Here is a 22207-nt window from a genome sequence, read left to right as displayed (position 1 = left end):
AACCATTATTGAGCACTTTGAATTTGAGTTATATAATTGCCCCTTGTTTATGGATATGTGTACACCTGTATCCAGTACCCTAAACCCTTGCCTAATCTGGTATCTGTTAGTTAAATGATGTGCCATCTAACATGGATGTTAGTAGTCCTGTGTTCTAGGACAGAAAAGCAGAATTACAGTGGTTGACCATCCCCATCAAGACAGATGTGCAGTGTTTCATCCCCTGGCATTTCATCCGTGGTCATCTGCTTTGGACTGACACTTCTATCGAACTTACTGGTACACCTCTTGGACACTTTACACAACTTTACAGCAGTTTCCCTTTATGCTGCTGGGTTTCTCAAAGACTGACCACAGCAGTCCATGGACTTTGCAGCCAGCAGCCTTGGGACTCTATAGGCCATGCCCCTCACCTGCAGGCCCTGTCCCCAGAGTCAGGAACCCCCCTCCTTACTAGGTCCTGCCCACAGAGGCAGGGAACACCCTTTGAGGCATGAAATGCCCCCAGAGGCAAGAGATGCCCACATATGCAGGAAAAGCCCTTTGAGGTATGAAATGCCCCCAGAGGCAACAGATGCCCCCCAGAGGCAAGAAACGCCCTTTCGCCTGTTAGGCACTGCCCTTTGAGGCAAGAAACACCTCTTCAGGGCTCCCCTTGGCATCACACTGGTTCTTGCTGCTCTCTTACTTGTTCCTCCATGTCTTGTGCCAGTTCTTTTGAAAATGCCTGTACCATATAGGTTTCTGTTCACCCCACACTCCTGATACTATGGCCATTAATTAAAAAAGAATGGGGGAAATGTTGGTATGTTTCTAAATTCTGCTTCTAAGACCACTTCTGTTGCATTGCTTGACGTTGTAGTCTATTTACGTAATCACTGTTTTCATTGGTTTAATCCCCACTGGTTCGTGCTATTTTCCTTCTCCCCACCCCCTATCCTACATACTTCCTCTTCCTGACACTTCTGCCTCAGGAGATATAAAAGACATGGCTTTCTAATGAAGAGAAATTAGAAGAGATTAGATTGTTGAACTGCATCCCCGCTCATCAATAAAGACTGAACTGCGTTCCCAGCTCAGCCATGAGTCCCTGGTCGTCTGTCTCCTGCCTGCGAAGCTAGCCTGGCAAATGGCGCCCTGAACAGGAACTGGCATATGGCGCAACAACATGGGACCTAACCTGCCCATCCCCCAGATAAGTAAAGCTGTTTGGCTACCTATCCACTATGGGCTGCTTTTCTACTTATGAAGACGTTCCCCAAAGCCTCTACTCTTCCTTCATGAGACAGTTTCTCTGTCTCTGGAACATTTTGCTCTGGGCCACACTTTGGTTCCCTGACTGGGAATTTTGGTTTCTTATGACTGTGATCGTAGAGCTTGGGAGATGCACGGAGATTTCTCCTTGGACTTTCTGGACTCCCTCTTGCGTGTTTTCTGCAAAGAAGGACTACTCTAACTTGAAGAGCATTCTCCAGTTCCGTGGCAGTCCCCAAGAATGGAGACATGTGGTTAGTTCTACCCTCCTGATTCAATTCTTTCTTCGATGGGAAGACGTTTTAAAAATGGGTGCCTGCAGCAGTCCTGCAGGAACTGTCAGAAGCACCCTAAATGGAATTTCAAGGATCTTTTTGAACTAGGACACCCTCCGGGGACTCATGCCACTACATGGTGAGATCTGGATAATCTGGTTCAAGGTGAAAGAAGCAAAAACTACCTACAGCTTTTCTCTTACTTCCCCCCTCGTTGTTCTTTCTGAATATCTTAATTTTGCTGTCTGCTTTCAGTTGTGTTTCATAAGAGAGTGATTTGAATGACTGAATTTTTGTATGACATTGACTTAAAAAAATGCTGTACATAGCCATGATTTCTAGAGACACCCAGAAACAATCCAAAAATTGGTTTTTTTTCTTTTGATTTTTTTTACGTCTTGGCATAAACATGAAATGTTTAATCCTGAAACTGTATGAGTATGGGTGGGGTAGATAGCATAATTGTTTTGTTAATGATTCTCATGCTTGAGGCTTCTAACCATGGTTCTTCTGTTTACCTTTCCACATTTTATTGAGTTTAAACTGTTTAAACAACCTTGAAATCATACTAGAAAGGACTTCCAACTATAATGGAGTTATCAATTATAGTAAGCTTTTAATCTGCTACAAGTTTTGTCTGACAAGTAAGTGAATTACAGCTGTTAAGTCTTCACATGAAAAAGAATCTGCTCAAATGAAATCCCTGGAAATCTATTTGGACCCCTGTTCTCTGACATCACCCACAAGATGCCATGACTACAGCAGCCCCCCCCACCCAGAAACCAATGATGTGACCTGGCACGACCTGAAGAAACAGATTCACAGACTCCAAAGCTCACTCTCTACAGAAAAGCAGAATTACGATGGCTGACATCCTCCATTGAGATAGACGTGAGGCATTTATTCCCTGATCGTTGACATTGGACTGACGCTTCTATCGGACTTGCTGGTACACCTTTGGACACTCCCTTTACACTGCTGGACTTCTCAAGGACTGACTGTAGCAGTCCATGGACCTTTCTGCCAGTTGTCTCAGGATTTCGCAATGCCAGATCACCCCTTTCACCCCTCAGGCTTATCAGGCCCCCACTCCTCCACCCATCAGGCAGCCCTCCTCTCTGCCTACCAGACCTCTCTTCAGTCTCACTCTGTCCCTTGCTACTCTTACTTATCCCTCTCTGTCTTGTGCTAGTTCTTTTTGAAGATGCTTACATGCTATCATTCAGGTTTCTTCCCAACAGGTTTCTGTTCACCCCTACACTGCTATTCCCCTGACAGAGATGGAGCCTTTTAAAGACATTGACCCATTTATATGGCCATTAAGTAAGAGGGAGATGTTGGGAAATTGTGAGGATGTGGTTGAGCTTGGAAGGGTTTGAGCCTGAGGGGTGTGTCAATCCTGTTAGTCTCTCTCTCTACCAAGAGGTTGAGCAAGGAGGGACAGTAGAACCCCAAAGGTGTGCCTCCTCCTATCAGTCTCCCTGCCTCACAAAGTGCTCCGCACTTCTGATACTATGGCCATTAGTTAAAAAGAAAGATGTTAAAAAGGAGATGTTGGGCAGTATGCCAGCTTCCCCCTGCTTATCCCTGCAGTCTATTTACATAACCATACCTAGGAACCGCCCTGCCTGCAGGGCATTGGTTTAATCCCCACTGGTTCTTGATGTCTTTTTGCTCTGCCCCCTCTCGTAGTCACCCTGATTTCCACCAGTCTCTTTTCGCTCCACCCTCTCTACATCACATCCTGTTTCCACCCTACTTGGCAAGTATATATACAGCTGCTCATCTGTTTTAACACACTTGGGATTGCCTTCTGGCTGCGAGAGTTGCAGAGTCTATCTCCTGCGACGTTAACTCGGCACGAGTTCCTGATCCCTTTCCCACGCAGCAGCCTAGGTTGGCTCCAGTTGAGTTCTCTCCAACCCAGCGAGCACTTGCTTTGGAAGAAGCACCCTCAGACTATCCCAGCAAGGTCTTACCAGGTTTGAAGAGTTGGGAGGTTGACTTCTCAGACTCGGTTTCTCTGGTTACAATCTGCAGTAGGATTTCAGTAGCAGTATAATGTGCGGTGGCAGCACCAGTAGTGAATTTGTTGAAGATGACAGAGGTGGTATGGTGGTAAAGAATCATTGAGAAGGAATATTAAGAAATACAGCCACTGGTTTTGACAGTGTCTTCCAACCCACACCCTATTTTTCCCAACCGCATGCAGGCACCTGCCTGAGGCTGTAGATTTTTCTTGTTGTGTTCAATAGTTGTTTCAGGGAGAGTGGAGGTTGGATTGTGGCTACTCCATAAGCCATGCCTCCTGGATATCCCCTCATTTAGGCTTTTTATCAGGCTCTGTAACCAAGCCTGTGCTTTCAGGATCCTCACTCCATTTCTCTATCTACTTGTTGAAGGTCTGTTAGTCAATTCACTGACAGAAAAGGAGGGTGGGGATCTATAACTTGTCAAATAACCTGGGACAGGATGAAGAGAGCTGGCCCATGCATCATAAAGTGTTATGGGGGCAGCTCTGAAGTAAGAAAGCAGGGGAAAGGGAAGCGACAGTGACTATGAGCACATAGTCTGTGAAGGGACTATGTTTAGTGTTTCACTTAAATTTTTTTCATTTTGTCTTGAGGGGAGGTAAGGATCACCCTTGTAATAATACCTTCTTGTATGTTAAGTTGTATTAAGTGAGACTCATAGTTATTACCATTTAAGTAGAAAAGAGACTTTAAATCCAGGTCAGTTTCATTCCCAATGGTTCTATTATATCCCTGAGGACATGCATTTGCTTTTTTTCTGTAGGTGGTGGAATATACCATTTCTGTATACCCTGTAATACATTTGTGAAACCAGTCATTTCAGAAGTTCACACAAACATTACTTGGGTGAATTTATTGAAAAAAAAAAGCTGTTAAGAAATTACCTTTCTCTTTTAAGAATACAGAAAAAGGTTACCTAGACTAACTAATGATATACTCAAGGACCCTTTCTTTCCCTTTTTTAATTACTGAAAAGTATTATTCTATTTTGTGCTAAAAGAATTTGAGGTATTTTACATTAATGATGGAGGTAAGAGGAAATTGGAAATTAAAAAAAATGGGAACACCAAGAAATAAATTAGAATGTCAGCTAGATGATTACTCTAAGTAGGGGATGAAGAGAGCTATTTCTAGCTGATGTCAGGATGTTTTTTTAAAGTAGCTGGGAGATTTTGGAGGAGTAAGAAATCAAGATCTGAAAAAGGCAGTGAGGGGCAAAGAGGACTCCTACCAACATCCATGAATGTGGAAGAGCAAGCAGTTCTCACTTGAGAAAGTTTCTGGGGAAAACATATCTTTTTTTCTTGAATTCCTGATTTTTTAAAAAAATTAATTAACTTATTAATCAATTAGAAAGATAGGAGGAGAGAGAGAGGAAGAACCAGACATCACTCTGGTACATGCACTGCTGGGGATTGAACACAGGACTTCATGCTTAAGAGTATAGTGCTTTATCCACTGCACCTCCTAGACCACAGAAAAATCTTCAGTAGGGCATTACTTGGGTCATCTTTTCTATAGGGCACTTTGGAGTATGTATTGCAATCTTGGAAAAATGTCTGGTTATACTATTTTGAATCAGCAAACTTTATAAGTTTTTTTTCTAGGACTGTAAAATGTGAGATAAATTTAAGTACTTATTCCTTAGTGTGTAATTTACTTAGTATAGCAAGGAGTGGGTCTATGACTTGACTTTGTTTTCGTCGAAGGCGGTCATCTCTAATATCCAACTTTTCTTTTTTTTTTTCTTTTATTAGTGATTTAATATTGATTTACAAAATTACATGTCAGCAGAGGCATAATTCCACACTGACCCAACCAACAGAGTTCTGAATCCCCAATCCCTCCACTGCAAGTCACTGCAGTTCTCCCAAGGTTGTAGACATGGGTTCATCTCTACAACTATCTGTCAATATTTGTATATAATTGCCCCCTTCTTCTTCCAGGTTCAGTGCTCTCTTCCCCTCCAAGCCACACATAACCCTATTACTATATCTAAATGTCCCTCCCTTTTTCCTCCTCACTCTCTGGGACTTGATGGGGCCCTCTTATCTTCTTCCTCCAATCACTTCTCTCCCACTGGGAGTATGGATCAAAGTAGTTTTTGGGGTGTAGAAGGTAGGAGCTCTGGCTTCTGTAATTGTTTCTCTGCTGGGCATGGGCATTGGCAGGTCAATCCATACCCCAGCCTATTTCTATCTTTCCCTAGTGGGGACACATTACTGAGGTCATCTGTCTAGAGAAATCAGGATGGAATAATGGCAATATCTGCAACTTGGTGTTTGGGAGGTGGCAGGATATAAAATGAGACAAATGGTTAATGAATAGGAACCAAAAAAGTAGGAACAAATTGGATGAGATTAGGGCTCATAGAGTGGAAGCAAGCTTGCAAGTCCATTTTAGGCAAGTTTCTAGGGGCCCACAACTATGGTAGTTTGTGCTTGAGTTTGCTAGCTAGCATGAAGTTTGATAAATACCTTGTCTGAAAAAATGGTATCAGAGTGGAGAAAAGGGCTAGAAACTTGGATTAGGGGAGAGAGTAGCTCCCATTTTTGAAACAAAATTCTGTGGGTAGAATTAACTATTTACCTCCATCCACTTGACCCAGGGCCCATTTATATGTAGCATCAGAGCCTGTGTAATCCCTGAGTCTTTAGTGGTCTGAGCTTGTAGCTCAAGAACACAGCTGGGAGCATTGCAGGCTGCACTCAATGCAGGACCAGTCTTCCTGGAGTGGCACGGCAGGATACCCCAGCCTCCCTTTGCAGACTGGAGTTGTCCCTAGCATCACTGCTCTATCATGAGGGCGAGGTCCTGGGAAGGTATTTTCCTTCTTTTCCATGATAAGGACATATAAAAATTATTTTAAGACGAATTACCTCTTTATCAGCTGCAGAAGTATTCATCAATTCAACTACTTTTAAATCTCACTTGTAATCCTCTACAAAGACTGACAATACTTTCACTGATGTATTTAAAATTTTTCCAGCACGATGGACCTAGTGGGGGTTGTATTGTTATGGGGAAAACTGATAAATGTTATGCATGTATAAATTATTGTATTTACTATCGACTGTAAAACATTAATCCTCCAATAAAGGAAAAAAATATTCCAGCCTACAGAGTAGTAATCAGATGCCTTGGTTATAGCCACCAAGAAAAAGAAGTGCACGAACAGCACACTGAACTGAAACATGGCTTTATTTATTTATTTATTTATTTATTTATTTTTTCACAAATTTGAACCTGAAGAATGAATGCTGAATTAGTAGTGTACTCTGGCTGTCACAAAAATAAGTGAAGATAAAGACTAGGTTTTAAATTAAGAGTTGTATACATACAACATGTTCAAGTGACATATACTATTTAAAATAGACCATTGATGGACAAAGGCAATGGCAGGTTTTCTGACCTCATCCAGCTGTTGTGGTAAGTCTGATTGTTGGTGGCCTCTGACCTCACATGGTTGTCATCAGAACCAGCTTCCTCTTGAAACTCTCGGGTCTTGTTCCTTTTTTTTTTTTTTTTTTTCCTCTGCTTCAATTTTCAGATTCCCCCAGCTGTTGCTGTTGGCAGTTTAATCTCTCCAATCAACTCCTCAAACAGCTTCTCAAATTCCTCTCTCCGATGACTGTCAGCTCCCCCAGCTGTTCTTGCACTTTTTCATCTCACTTGCCAAAATGTCAGGCCTTCAGCACAGCTTCGGTCTAGTTATTTGGCTCCTGAGTTCAATTTAACTCAAGTGCTTATTAGCAAAAATATTTCTGTGTTAATTATGCCAGTGGAAACGTTGACACACAGATATACTTAGGGGCATATATCTATAACAGGACATATGTTTTCATGTTATGTAGATGAATTGGCAGAGATTCCCATAGACTTCAAACTACCTGAAATCAAAGCAGTCTCATCAGATAAGATGGAGGCAGCTCTATGGATGTTTTACTACATTTATTTACCTTATACTAGTGTGTATTAGTGTGGTTTATTTTGCAGGTTCTGATGTAAGTCACACATTTCTAGTTTTAGTATTTTTCATGTAAGAGTGAATATTCTGTTTTTATTGCTATTTATTACAGAGGTTTTTGAAAAGCAGCTGCAGTGTAAACTGAGCGTGTTTCTAATTTATAGTAGTTTGTAGAATATACTCAACACCTGCGTTTTATGGTTTTCTAGTCCAACTGGTCCTACTGTTACCTACTAGCTCTTGTAAAGAGCAGAGGAAATGCCCCCTGGTGTCCTTGACTTCCTGCTATAAAAATGCACAGGAATGGAGTTCTTAAAAAAATAACACCATAACTAAAATATGTCTTCTTATAGGAAGAAAAATAAGATCAAAATTCTGCCAGTTTCCCTGTAATATCAGATACTACATTCATATTGCTAGCATGTATTTCTATAAAGATAAAGCATGGATATACATTTACCAAAACTGGCCCTAATTTCCTTCTACATTTCTATTAAGTTTAATGAAGCTTTTAGCCATAGATCTAACATCAAAAGCTCATGGTTTTAAAATCCTGTCTGCATCACTCTTACTCTCCCCTTTTCTCTCTCTCTTTAGCAACTCTCAAGAACTTCAGTAAGAATAAAAAGATGGTTACGTTTCCTGGTAAGAGAATGACTTATTAGTGATTGTGGTGTGTGTGTGTGTGTGTGTGTGTGTGTGTGTGTGTGTGTGTGTGTATGTGTATGTTTTGTATGTACACGCAGATAGCTGCTGGTTCTCCATATGTTTTGTGGTTTTGTGGGAGTTCCATTGTAAGCCTGCAATTGGGCCACTTGGTTCATTGCCCCACTGGGCTTCCACCAGCCTTTCTAGTTACAAGCAGTCTTCAAGGTCAATTATGTTATTTGACCTTGAATAAATGATTGAATTTTTTTCCCATCATTATGCATTGGCTCTTCTAAACCTTCTTTGATACGGTACAACTTTCAGGTCAGTTTGACAAATGCAGACTTTGACTCACCATATGGTGGCACTGTGTGTCAGTCTACAGCTCAGTTCAGTCTGTAAGCTTACACTGTTTTAACGATGCAATTATTTTTTATTACTTCAATGCATTAATTAGTTAATTTTTAGCAGAGCACTGCTGAGTACTGGCTTATAATACTGCTTAGGACTGAACCTCAGACCTCTGGTGCCTCAGGCATGACAGTCTATTGCTCTACTGGTAGCTCTCACTCACTGGCTGCATTAATTTTATTTATTTATTTTTTTTGTGTATGGATCCAGGGCCTATCACATATTTGATTTCTCTAATCCTAGGATCCAGGGCCTATCACATATTTGATTTCTCTAATCCTAGGCCACTTTTTTTTTTTTACCAGAACACTGTTCAGTTCTGGGTTATGGTGGTGCGGGGGATTGAGCCTGGAACATTAGAGCCTCAGGCATGAGAGATGCATAATCATTATGCTATCTACCCTCCACACTCCTAGGCCATTTTAAAATTCAGACAGAGACAAAGGAGAGAGAAGTAGAGAAAGAGAATGGCCACAGGTTCAGAGCCTCTCTTCTGCCATAGTATTTTTTCTTTTAAATTAATTATAACATAATTAATTAGTATATAATTAATATAATTAACTATATTAGTAATTTAATATTGCTTTGAAAAATTACATGACAACAGGGGTATAATTCCACACTGAACCTTCAGTCTCCCTACTGCAAGCCACTGAATTGCCCCTAAGGTTGTAGACATGGGCCAACCATCATATCTACAGTTATTTATATACATTTGTACATAATTGCTCCTTTTTCTTTCAGGTTCCTCTCTTTCTTCCTCTCCAAGCCACTCATGACACCATCACTACCTTCAAATCTCTCTCTCTTTTTCTTCCTCTCTCTTTGGGACCTGCTAGAGCTGTAGTTCAGAGCCCTTTTATGTTCTTCCTCCTATCACTCCTCTCCTACTAGGATTATGGATCAAAATTGTTTTTTGGGGTGCAGAAGGTATGGGTTTTGGCTTTTGTAATTGCCTCTCTGCTGGACTTGGGCATCGGCAGGTCGAGCCATACCCCTAGCTTGTTTCTATCTTTCTCTAGTGAGGTAGAGCTCTGGAGAGGTGAGGTTCCATGACATATTGGTGAGGTCATCTGCCTAGAGAAGTCAGGGTGGAATTATGGTAGTGTCTGCAGCTTGCTGTCTGCAAGGTGGCAGGACATAAAGTGAGACAAATGGTTAATGAATAGGAACCAAAAAGTAGGAACAGAGCAGATGAGATTAAGGCTCATAGAGTGGAAGCAAGCTTGCAAGTTCATTTTAGGCAGGTTTCTAGGTGTCCATGATTGTAGTAGTTTGTGTTTGAATTTGCTAGCTAGCATGAAGTAGGATAAAAACCTTGTGTGTGTAAATGATGTCAGAGTGGAGAAAAGGGCTAGAAAGTTGGACTAGGGCAGAGAGTAGCTCCCATTCTTGAAAAAATTACTGTGGATAGAATTAACTATATACTTCCATCCACCTGATCCAGGGCATATATGTATATTTACCACCAGAGCCTGAGTAACATCTGAGTCCCTATTGGTCTGAGCTTTCAGCTCAAGATCCCAGCTGGGAGCATTGCATGCTGCACACATTTCAGGACCAGTTTTCCTGGAGTGGTAGGGCAGGATACTCCAGTCTCTGAAGGCTGACCCTACCATCACTGCTTTATGGTGAGGGTAATGTCTCAGGAAGGCCCACAAAATGGCTTATGATAACGTTCTAGAGGGAAGTGACCAGTGCCAGTGAAAACAGGAATCAATTAGAGGCCTAGGCCAGTCATATTCATTTGGGAATCTAAGGATTCCCTGTCTAGGGCCCCAGATGATTAGGTGGTGTGACCAATAGGGCCATTATTAAGTGAACCAATCTCTTACCCTTATCCAATGTTTGTAGTGTTCTCTTTATTTGATGATCTTAGAGTTTCTCCCAGTTTAAGTATTGAGTATTATTTGTTGAACTCAAATATAATAAGGTTTTGGGGATCTGTCTGCTAGGTTGCCAACCTAATTTGGTCTAAGTCTAATTGATGCTTATTAGGTCTAAGTCTAATCATTGAAGACTATTGAACACTTTTACTTTGAGTTGTATAATTGCCCCTTGCTTATGGATACATGTATACCCAGTACCCTAAACCCTAGCCTGTATCTAGTATCTGTTACTTAGTTTAAACAATGTACTGTTTAATGTGGGTGTAGGTAGTATCATCTGTTAGGAAAGATCTCATCAGATTTGAAGAGTTGGGAGGTTGACCTCTCAGGCTCAGTATCTCTGGTTACAGTCCACACTAAGAATTCAATAGTGGCATGATGTGGGATGACAGTACCAGTAGTGACTTGGTTGAAATCGACAGAGGTGGTATGGCAGTAAGGAATCATCGAGAAAAAAATATCTAGAAATATATTTCAACCTAATTTTTCCAACACCATTTGTTGAAGAAACTCTCCTTTCCCATTTAATAGACTAGGCACCTTTGTTAAAGATTAAATGTTCATAGGTGTGGGAGCTTACTGCTGGGATCTCAAATCTATTCCACTGGTCAATTTGTCTATTTATGTTCCAGTACCAAGCAGTTTTGATCACAATGAGCCTATAATACAATTTGAGATCTGGGAGTGTGATGCCAGTTCTGTTCTTTGTTCTCAAGATTGTTTTGGCAATTCAAGTTCTTTTCTGGTTACAGATAAACATTTGTAGTTTCTGTTCTATTCTCCTAAAAATTGGTTGGGGTCTTAATGGGAATTGTATTAAGTTTGTATATGGCTCTGGGTAGTATGTTCATTTTCATGATGTTAATTCTTCCAACCCATAAACATGGAATATCTTTCCACTTATTTGTGTCTTTTCCTATTTCTTTGAATAATGACTCATAATTTTCAGTATACAAGTATTTCACTTCTTTTTGTTAGCCCTACGACCCTGCAATTCCCCTCCTGGGAATATATCCTAAGGAATTAAATGTACCAATACCCATCCAAAAAAGATTTGTGTATACCTATGTTCATGGCAGCATAATTTGTAATAGCCAAAACCTGGAAGCAACCCAGGTGTCCAACAAAAAATGAGTGGTTGGGTAGGTTGTGGTATATATATATAATGGAATAGTACTCAGCTATTAAAAATGGTGAATTCACCTTCTTCACCCCATCTTGGATGAAGCTTGAAGGAATCATAAGTGAGGTAAGTCAGAAACAGAAGGATGAATATGGGATGATCTCACTCCTAGACAGAAGTTGAAACACAAAATGAGAAGTGAAAATACTAAACAGAACTTGAACTGGAGTTGGTATATTGCATCAAGGTATAAGCCTCTGGGTTGGGGTGGGGGGTTCAGGTCCTGGAATATGTTGGCTGAGGAGGACCTAATGGGGATTATACTGTTATGTGGAAATGTTATGTATATACACACTATTGTATTTCACTGTTTACTGCAAACCATTAATTATTCAATAAAGAAATTTAAAAAATACAGCCAAAATTAGAGGGTTCCCCATAAAAAATACCAAAAAGAAGTATGGGCATAGTTCTAGAGTTCCTGGAATAGGAGAAATGAGGATATTAAAGAGAATGCAAGGAGTTTCTTGTAGTCTTAGAAAAAGTTAGAATATCAATAATTTAGAATATAAGTTATTAATTATTATTACAACCAGGTTAGTTGGGGGTTTGTTTTCTGTTATAATCCAATGGTTGGTATCTATAGCAATATATTTGACCACTATTCTTTGTGCCCTTCTAGTGGTATCTGAACATTTTAATATTTTAGATATTGACAGTGCCAAATGGTCATGATCTATCTGGCCCAAAGTAGATGACTTAGATGTTTAAAGAGCTATATATGGAGATATATTTTTTAGAGCTCCTTGAACAATTAAAGCCCATTGTTAGAGTTTGATCATCTTACAGATCTAAGATATTAAATGTTGAGACTAAAGCAAATATTTTTACTTAGGTCTATGGTCTAGGCAGTTAGAGAACTTGAATTATTTAATCTATTCCCCCTCTGACATGTCACATTAATAGTGATTTATGATAATATAAATCTATAGGATTAAAAATTCACACCTTTCCCACCACCAAAAGTCTGTGCCTGTCCCCCTCCCCCTAGGTAACGCTACTGTTTTCCACAGTCTAAATATAGGTTATATTGTGTTTGGATGTTGGTTTCAACTGTGTATTCAGTTATTTAAATTCCACATATGAGTGAAACCATCCTGTGGTTTTTCTTTCTTTTTTTTTTTTAATTAATTAATTTATTTTATTTATTTATTCCCTTTTGTTGCCCTTGTTGTTTTATTGTTGTAGTTATTATTGTTGTCATTGTTGGATAGGACAGAGAGAAATGGAGAGAGGAGGGGAAGACAGAGAGGAGGAGAGAAAGATAGACACCTGCAGACCTGCTTCACCGCCTGTGAAGCGACTCTCCTGCAGGTGGGGAGCCGGGGTTCGAACCGGGATCCTTATGCCGGTCCTTGTGCTTTGCGCCACCTGCGCTTAACCCGCTGCGCTACAGCCCGACTCCCGTGGTTTTTCTTTACATCCTTGTTTCACTAGGCATATTGTTCTCAAGTTCCATCCATTTTATCCCAAAGGATGTAAAATCATATTTTTAATTGCTAAGTAGTATTACACTGAGTATATGTCTCATAACTTTTTTATACAGTCATCTATTGAAGGGCATTTTGGTTGCTTCCAAATTTTGGCTATTGTGGATAATGCAGCTATGAACATGAGGGTAGTTATCCCTTCAAATTAATGTTATTATCTCTTTTATATAAATGCCTAGGAATCAAGTTGCTGGATCACAAGGAAATGACTATTTCCATCTGTATTCGCTTAAGGATTCTCCATTGTATTCCCACTAGCAGTGCAATAGAGTTCCTTTCTCTCCACATCATTTCCAACATTTATCCTTTGCTGTTTTATTGATGAAGACCATTTTCACAGGTGTGAGGTGGTATCTCATGTTTTTAATTTGCATTTCTCTGGTAATGAGTGAATTAGAGCATTTCCACATATGTCTGTGGGCCATGCATATCTCTTCTTTAGAGAACTGTCTATTCATATCTTCTGTCCACTTTTTTTTGGGTTGTTCTTTTTCTTTTTGTTGAGCTGTATGAGTTCTTCATAGATGTTTGGTATCAATTGCTTGTCTGAAGTATGAAGTGTGAGTATGTTCTCCTATTTGCTAGGTTTCCTGTTTATCCTTATGGAGTTTTCTTTTAATATGTAAAAGCTTTTAAATTTGATATAGTCTCATTTGTTCAATCTTGTTCTTGTATCCTTTGCCCATGGGTGTGACGTTTCCAAATATGTCTTTAGTATTAATATTATGATATGTTTCACCAATATGTTCTTCTATGTATTTTATACTTTCAGGTCTAATATCCAGATCTTTGGATATGTTTTGAGTTAATTTTGGTGCATATTGTTAATTAGTGTTCTAGTTTCATTTTTCTACATGTGGCTGTCCAATTTTGCCAACACCACTTGTTAGAGACCTTCTTATCCCCAATGGGAAGATTTGTGCCATACCATTTCCATGTGGTGTTGGGCTTTGAACCTTGCTGAGAACATGTAAGGCATGCACTCTACTCAGTGAACTCTCTTTCCAGTCTTACATTTATTTATTTATTTATTTATTTTTTAAAGTTTTTTTTTTATTTATTCATTCCCTTTTGGGGCCCTTGTTTTTATTGTTGTAGTTATTCTTGTTGTCATCGTTGCTGGATAGGACAGGGAGAAATGAAGAGAGGAGGGGTAGACAGAGAGGGGGAGAGAGAGGGAGACACCTGCAGACCTGCTTCACTGCCTGTGAAGCGACTCTCCTGCAGGTGGGGAGCCAGGGGTTCCAACCGGATCCTTACGGCAGTATTTGCACTTTGCGGCATGTGCACTTAACCCGCTGAGCTACCGCCCAACTCCCTTACATTTATTTTTTATAATAGGTTGAATAAGACAAAAATGAAGCAGAGAAGCTTGTAAAATCTATAATAAGAATTTTGAGTATCAGTTAGGCACCTGGGGAATGATGGTGGAAAAGGACTTGAGTTATTGGGGTTTGAGAGTATTTTGCAGACACGTATCATGGGGAGATAAGAAATTGTACCAGTATGTCAGTGACTTTGCTCTAAACCATTACAGCCCAGTAAAATGATTTAAGAAGTGATGGGGATCAGACAAGAGGGACTTCAGTGAAATATGAAAATTCTTAGGTGCTCTGAAGTGGCTTTTTTTTAGCTGTGTTTAGAGACCTATTGGAGTGTGGGTTCAATTAAAAAAAACAGTGTAAAGCACACATGCTGTGCTTGGAAATTTTGGCAATTGCATTGTGAAAGGAAAAGTGAAAGCAAGGATTTTAAAAATACATCTTATTATTTATTAATATAGCACATACCTAGTTTTCTATTAATTTTTAACATAACATTATAGTAATATATTATTCATGTAATATAATTTAATCTCGATTCTATTTTTAGTTTTGAGACTTTACTTTTATATGACCTTATGAGTGTTTGATGTATAGAATTACTATTCATTCATTTATTATTTACTCCCTTATTCTCTCATTCATTAAGCATTTTCTGTATTCTAGGATAAGTTGGGATCTTGAGAAGTAGATACAAGTAAGACACAATCCTTGCCCACAATTGATGGTGGTCTAGTTGGGGAAGGAGGCTTTGAAGGAGGAACAAGTGCAGTGTTTAGGGCAGAATCTGTGTGAGGACTGAGCCAATCTACCTAGGGCTTTGCAAAGGGCAGCTATACTTCATTACACCTCTCCCTGCCACACCTTCCCTTCAGCATATAATAATCTCTTACCTTGTGGCAGTTTTTGGGTTTGCTTCTATAATCTCCCCTCTTTTTATTTGTATTTAAGCATTTATGTGATATTTGTGTGGTACTGATAGTGTATATCAATGTTTACCCTTTACTATGTTGCTTTCACTCATTTGGCACCATAATCCTTCATTCTCCTGCTTCTATTCTTACTTAAATTTTTTTCTTACTAGTGATTTATCAATGGTTTACAAGACTATAAGGGTACAGTTTCACGCAGTACCCAGCACCATAGTTCTGTCTTTCTCCTCTTCACTCCCACTTCCAACCACCACAGTTCTCACAAACTCTTAAGAGATAGTTTGGCTACCTCCCACCATTCCCCCTATTCCACCAAGTTTATGTGTTTCTATTATCTATATTCCACACTAGAAAAACCATTCATTCTAACCCTATTTTAAAAGAAATAATTGAATCTCAGAAGGAGAAAGTGATTTGCCCAAGATTATGCAAAAAGTAGACTCCTAAGTCTGGATTCATGTATTTAATCAAATCAACAGACCCAAGATAGAGCACACACTTTGCTTGGTACTATGCTGAGTGTTGAGAGCATATATATGGCAAGTTTTGTCTTTCTCAAGAAGTTCACTTTTCTTAAGCTGATGCATAGATGTTTAAACAGTGGTTTGTGAAGGATGCCAGGGAAATATTTTAGGAGAGAACAGAGGACAGTCTTGACCTACAGGAGAGGATGCAGGGATTAGATTGTGCTATGAATGAGAGGATGACTCAAATGACTTGTGAAGAGATTTATCTTAGCATTGCTAGCAAGGGTAACTGTACTGATAGGCAGATTGTACTAATGGAGGAACAGTTGTACATAAAACAGTACAACAATCGAAAATGAAAATCAGGGAAGAGTGTGAGCAGAGATGGAAACTCAGAATAGGCCCAGATTTTCAGATCCTTTGTACCAGCAAGTGTGAGCTAGATCAAGATGTTAAAAATATGCCACCCCAATTCTCAGTTACTACAGAGTGAACACTGATTTCTTGATTTTGCAAAGCCTACTGTGGATGGAAGGTTTTCTTGGGTACCCTTAATTGTAGCTATGACTCAGTAGATTTTGTGAAATTTCCATCTCACACATGACTAAACTCAAAGGAGATTCTTCTGCAGAGTGAAGGCAGAAAGAGATTATATCAGATGCCAACTACCTGAATGGAGGGACGGACACACTGTGTTTCATGGACTTTTGGTCAGAACTCATCTTCTGACTGGAATTGCATGTGAATTGTCTGGAACTATCTCTGACAGCTTTGTGCCAGTCAGGGAAGTAGCTTGGCCATTGGATGACCATTGCTGCCATGCCACTCTAAGCTGTGTGCCACTCCATGGGTTTTGATATTTTTCTTGTAGATAGTGTTAAAGCAGGGAAACGAAATAACTAAATTTCTGTCTTAAAACCATCACCCTGGTGACAAGGGGAGAAGGCAAAGGTAAGAGACCATTGCACATACTTACAACTTTCTGTCTTTTCTGTTGGGGAGTCTCAATGGGGCTGTGGGATGAATAGGAAGTGATGAGTTTCTGGGGTTAGTGAACAAATTTACCAGAATTGACCAGAGTCAGTATGGTAAGTTTTTGTTTTTATTTTTTATTGGATACAGACAGAGAAATTGAGAAGAGAAGGGGGAGATAGAGAGGGAAAGAGACAAAGAGACATCTGCAGTCCTACTTTACCATTCATGAAGCTTTCCCCTTGCAGGTGAGGACCAGGGACTTGAACCTTTGTTGTTGCACAACTGTAATGTGTGTGCTTAACCAGGTGTGCCACTACCTGGGCCTTCTCCAGAATCGAAAGAAATGCTGTAAATGAAATTTAAATCATATTTTCTGGATTGGGGTCTGATGTTACATCTGAAAAAAAAAGAAGTAAGGGTAAGATTTGTTTGTTTTGAAGGGAGGAGGAAATAAACACGGACGTTGAGGCAGTTCAATTTTCTGTTTTTTGTCAGGTTTTGGGATGCCTTTTGCTGAAAATTCTTCCTTCATGCTATCTTAAAGAGTGATGTTTTTCATTTTTAGGATCAGAATTTAACTTCTGCTATGTTTTGTTTGTCACTATGTGAATACATAATGTTGGCATTGAGAAGTAGGGACTTGCCAGTGAAAGGTTAGTAGGATAATCTTTCTGCATCTCTACATTGTTCCCATGTGTTGGTTTCTCTTCAGGAGAACAGTAGGCCTGGACTTTCCTGCATCTGATTAAATCTTTTTCATTTTAACTAAAAATCTTTTCTCTAGGACTGGGAGGGTGACAGATAACTTTGCCAGGTGTGACCCCACCCCAACATCACTGGAGCTTTGGTGATAAGGTTTCTTTCTCTTTCAGATATTTGGTTATATAAGTTTAATTAATGTTTATTATCATACCTTTTATCCTTTTTTCTGCTAGACTTCTCTGACATCAATCCACTCTTTGTTTTATCTTGTTTTGGTTCATATGATAATATATCAATGACATTTTGGTCAGTGATAGACTGCTTATATGAAGGTGGTCCCAATAGGCTCTACCATATATCACAGGTTATGCCATCTAGATCTATGTGAGTACACTCTTTGACATTCACACAATGATGAATTCTCCTAACACATTTCTCAGGATGTATTTCCAAAGCTAAGCAACACATGAATGTATTTCCAAATGAGAGTAAAAGTGATAATGTATGTAAAAGCACATTGTAAGTATGATAGCATATGTGAACATTTTTATAAAATTATCAGTATCACTGGGAAGTCAATGATATAGCAGCAGTGCTTGTTGTTTTATAATTAATTTCACTTGGTTTAGATGGCTACTGTGTTTATTGGTGACTTTGTTTTATTTTGTTTGCTGAAAACAAGAAAAAGAACCAAATGACATACTAGAAGAAAAAAATACACCTGTACTACTAGAAACCCAAGGCAAACTAGAAGAACAAAGAGAAACACCAATGGAACAACAATCACAAGAAGATTCAGCAACACAGTTAAAAGAAACACCCAAGCTGGAGGAATCACTGCAACAGTCAAACTTAGGACAACCATTCCAAGGACAGATACGTCATGAAGAAGAACCCTCTGAACAGTTTTACTTGGGAAAACCATCCCAAGAACTGATACCTTATGAAGAACGCTCTATACAATCATTAATGAGACAACCATCCTCCAGACAAATACTCGACCAAGAAGAACAGCCATCTTTGGGACAACCATCCCAAGAACAGATATCTGACGAAGGAGAAACCTTTGCACAGCAGTCCATGGAGCAACCATTTGCAAACAGAGTATCTACGGGATCACAAACTCCATTTTGATACTATGAAAGCAAAATGTCACTCACTGTAAAGAGCAACAGCCACAATCTAGAAAATTTCACAAGGAAAATGAAAATACAGTTAGACACTTTCCCCTCATTACTCTGAAGAGGTATGCTGTATAATAGTAGAATTGTGAGTTCCATATTCTAGTGGCTAAACATAAACTTTAAAGAATTGATTGAAACTAAATTTATCTTGAATTTTGTCCCTTCTATTCCCTGCATATAATGCCAGGCACAAAGGAAGTTATTAGTGAGACTTAGATCTCCTCTCTTCAGAACAGCAGCACCTATCTGGTACTCCAGCGTGACGAAGTCACTATTGAAAGTGCCACCTGTACAAGCTGTTTCCAATTCATTCTTCCTGCTTAATATTGAATTAGGCATCATATACTAATTATTCACATTATGTCTATATATCTTCACATACAGCATCTATCTATCTATCTATCTATCTATCTATCTATCTATCATCTATCTATCTATCTATATCTGTCTATCTATTTATCTTTATATCTATCTATCATCTGTCTATCTATGCCTTATCTGTCAGAGATAGACAGTAGAGCCCCATGGAATCCCATATTGTTGATTAGGATGATGGATTTTTAGGTAAAAGTACACAAGTTTGGTTGCTTAATAAGCATGTGACTTAGGTCTGAGAACCAGTTTCTCTGTCCATAAATTGGGTTCACAATGATAACTAACTCATAGGGTATTGGGAAAATTTAAAGAGATAATGCCTATCATAAAACCACTTGGAAATTACCAGGTACACAAAAGGACTAAAAGTACTAACACTCACCATTATGCCATTTTGGTTGGTGTCTTTTATGTTATTTAAGTCATTTTACCCAGAGGCTCTGCTAAATTTATTATGCTATTATTGTTAGCCAATTTTTTTGACTGCCAGAGCAAAAAAGAAAACAAGGATTTTAGCACTTCCAAAGTTTAGTTAAAGATCAAAGAAGTGTGTCATCACTTGTTAATTAGTTATTCAGTGTTGATATGTAGGAGGAGCAATCGATGTTGCTATTTAGTGGTTTCTTGATTTGTTGTTAGACTTCATCACAGCATTTATTAGACTTTAAATTGGAAAATATAGTATGAGGACCAGCCTCAAGCCTGGTCCCCACCACACTAGAGGAAGTTTCAGTGTGGTATCTCTTCCTCTCTCTCTGTCTCCATCTTTCTTTCTGAATAGAAGCCTGAACTGAATGGTGAAGCCGCAGTGATAGTAAAAAAAAAGAAAAAAAGGAAAGAAAGAAAGGGAAATATAACCAAATGATTATCATCAATAACTTTTGGCTTATTTGATTTTTAACAAATAAGTTTCTGGTAGAGAGTCTATTGATTTGGTTTAGCCCCATCCTGAGCACATGTTTTGGCACTTGAGGAAGAACTTTAGAAATACATTGCCACTCCTTCTTGCTTGAGACTTCTTTTCAGCTTGTGCTGTTGTATATGATTGCAGACAAAGGAAGGATTAGCAATAGAAAGATAGTTTAGTCCAGGGTCTGCCAACCACAAGGTCTTGAACATTTACTATCCTCTCCAAATATTAGTTGTCTTCTGTAAAATGAGAATGATGGTAGTAGGTTTGGGAGCAAATGTAGTGATCATAGAGTTTACAGCAGACATTGTATTACGAATTCACCAGAGGGACTAGGTAGTTGGCATAAATCAACATGATATGTGTCTTATAGGTATCAGCACAGGAACTGAACTTTTTTTTCTTAAAAGCATTTGTATTTTTTCTTTTTAAAAATATTTATTCACTTATTATTTATTTTAGGTAGAGACAAAGAGAAATTGAGAGGGAAGGAGGAGACAGAGAGATACCTATTGCACTGATTCACCACTCATGAAACTCCCTCTGCAGGTGGCTTGTGCACTGCAAAGTGTGCTCTCAACCAGATACACTACCTCTGCCTCCCCCATAGGAACAGAACTTTTCTCTCTTCCTTTTCATTAGAAATGAATTCTAGATCCACTGCATATTCAATTTTTCTTGGTACATAATTATGACATGAACCAAATGAAACTTAAAAATTTCTTCTCTGAACCTATTTTATTTTGTGAACTAGGAATAGATGGACTAGAGAGAGAGCAGCACAGAAACTTTGCTCAGTACCATAGTATTCCCATGAGGTACACTACGAGCTTAGACCTTGGTTGTATATATGGTGAAAATAAGTACTTTCCTGGGTGTGCTATTTTGTCTACCCCTAACCTCCGAAATTCATAATGCTGTACTGGTTAAGACACTTATTTTATTTTAATGGATACATAAATACTGATTCATTGAAAATTAATTGTGCCAATGTTTGGAGTCTAGTTTTAGAGTAATTAGGACACTAAGGGGTATGGATTAGAAAATTCCTTAGCATGGTATTCCTACTACTATTGAACAAGACAGAAACAAAAACCAAAAAAGTAAACAAACAAAAAGCCCCATGCAGATTTAATCAATGCCAGAATATTATGGCACATTTCAAGATGGCTAGCTGGGGTCTGGGAGATGGAGAAGAGGGAGGAAAAGGCAGAAGAGATAGGAAGAGGCAGCTTATTTTACATTTTACTTATTACTGCTACTACTATTATTTTTAACCAGATGACTGCTCAACTCTGGCTTATGTGGGTGCTAGGGATTGAACCTGGAACTTCTGGGGCTCAGACATGAAAGTCTGCTGTGTAATCTGCTGTGCTATTTCCCTAGCTCAAGGGAGTAGTTTTATATCAGCTGAAATGAGAGGACCGTTAATACTGAATAAACCTCATTTGAGAATATATTTTCAAGGTTATTTTCTGCAACATTCCTTGCCAGAAGTTAAGTGCTGTATAGATACTCCCTGTTTAGCTAATCTTTAATCCTGTAGGTCTTAGTTTTCAATGTGTCATGAGCTCAGACATTCACAACCCAGTCTATGAGAATTATGTATCAAAGGAGTCCACATCATGCCTTTTTTCCCCTTTAATCTGCTTTTCTGTGTCTTTCAGATGGTCTGGGAGTGGAAACCCGTAGATTAAATCACCATTCTATCTACTTGAAGCCAGTTTCCCATCAGTCATGGTGCTTCTGACTCTTATTTTAACAGCAAGAACACGTTGTTCATGGTGAAACTGATGCCCTCGTCATAATGTCTTCTCAAAAGTGAAAGCTGTGGATGTTTCCAGTACAGTTCCATATTGTTCTTATTCCTTTTTCTTGGTGATATTTCTTTTTATTAAACATTTAAAAGGATGAAAATGTGGTTCTTTGTAATTAAGCCTTACAGAAAAACAAGAGGTTGATTACATATACAACTTGTGTATATATTTTTTCCTGATCTGTCCTTGTAATATGTATTGAAAGATAGTTTTACTTTTGTATAGCTTGAGCATTCTCACAAAAAATGGATCTGGGACCTCTTCTATAGGAGGTTTGGAATACGTAACATGTTATCTTCTGGATGGGTAATTCAAAATGAAAAGGAGTGAAAAATAATCTGAGGTTAGGTAGGGAGAACATTTTTACTAGACT

At 39.0% G+C, this 22207-nt stretch overlaps 1 protein-coding gene across 7 annotated transcripts in view; it reads left to right on the top strand.

The window, feature by feature from the left end:
• DCDC2C (doublecortin domain containing 2C) overlaps positions 1 to 21934 on the top strand; it is a 203194-nt gene extending 181260 nt beyond the window's left edge. For 3 of the 7 annotated variants that reach the window (XM_060187036.1, XM_060187034.1, XM_060187038.1), the window contains 3 exons: positions 8127 to 8174; positions 18231 to 18817; positions 21685 to 21773. In XM_060187036.1, coding sequence (XP_060043019.1) covers positions 8127 to 8174; positions 18231 to 18682 — 500 coding nt within the window. In that variant the 3' untranslated portion in view covers positions 18683 to 18817; positions 21685 to 21773. Of the gene's footprint in view, positions 1 to 8126; positions 8175 to 18230; positions 18818 to 21684 lie in introns of those variants that run through there. The other 4 variants (XM_060187039.1, XM_060187037.1, XM_060187035.1 and 1 more) reach the window with 3 other exon arrangements.
• The last annotated feature ends 273 nt before the right edge of the window (positions 21935 to 22207 follow it).

Source organism: Erinaceus europaeus, chromosome 3, assembly GCF_950295315.1.
Source record: "Erinaceus europaeus chromosome 3, mEriEur2.1, whole genome shotgun sequence".
NCBI lineage: Eukaryota > Metazoa > Chordata > Mammalia > Eulipotyphla > Erinaceidae > Erinaceus > Erinaceus europaeus.
This window is presented reverse-complemented; position numbering and strand designations above follow the sequence as displayed.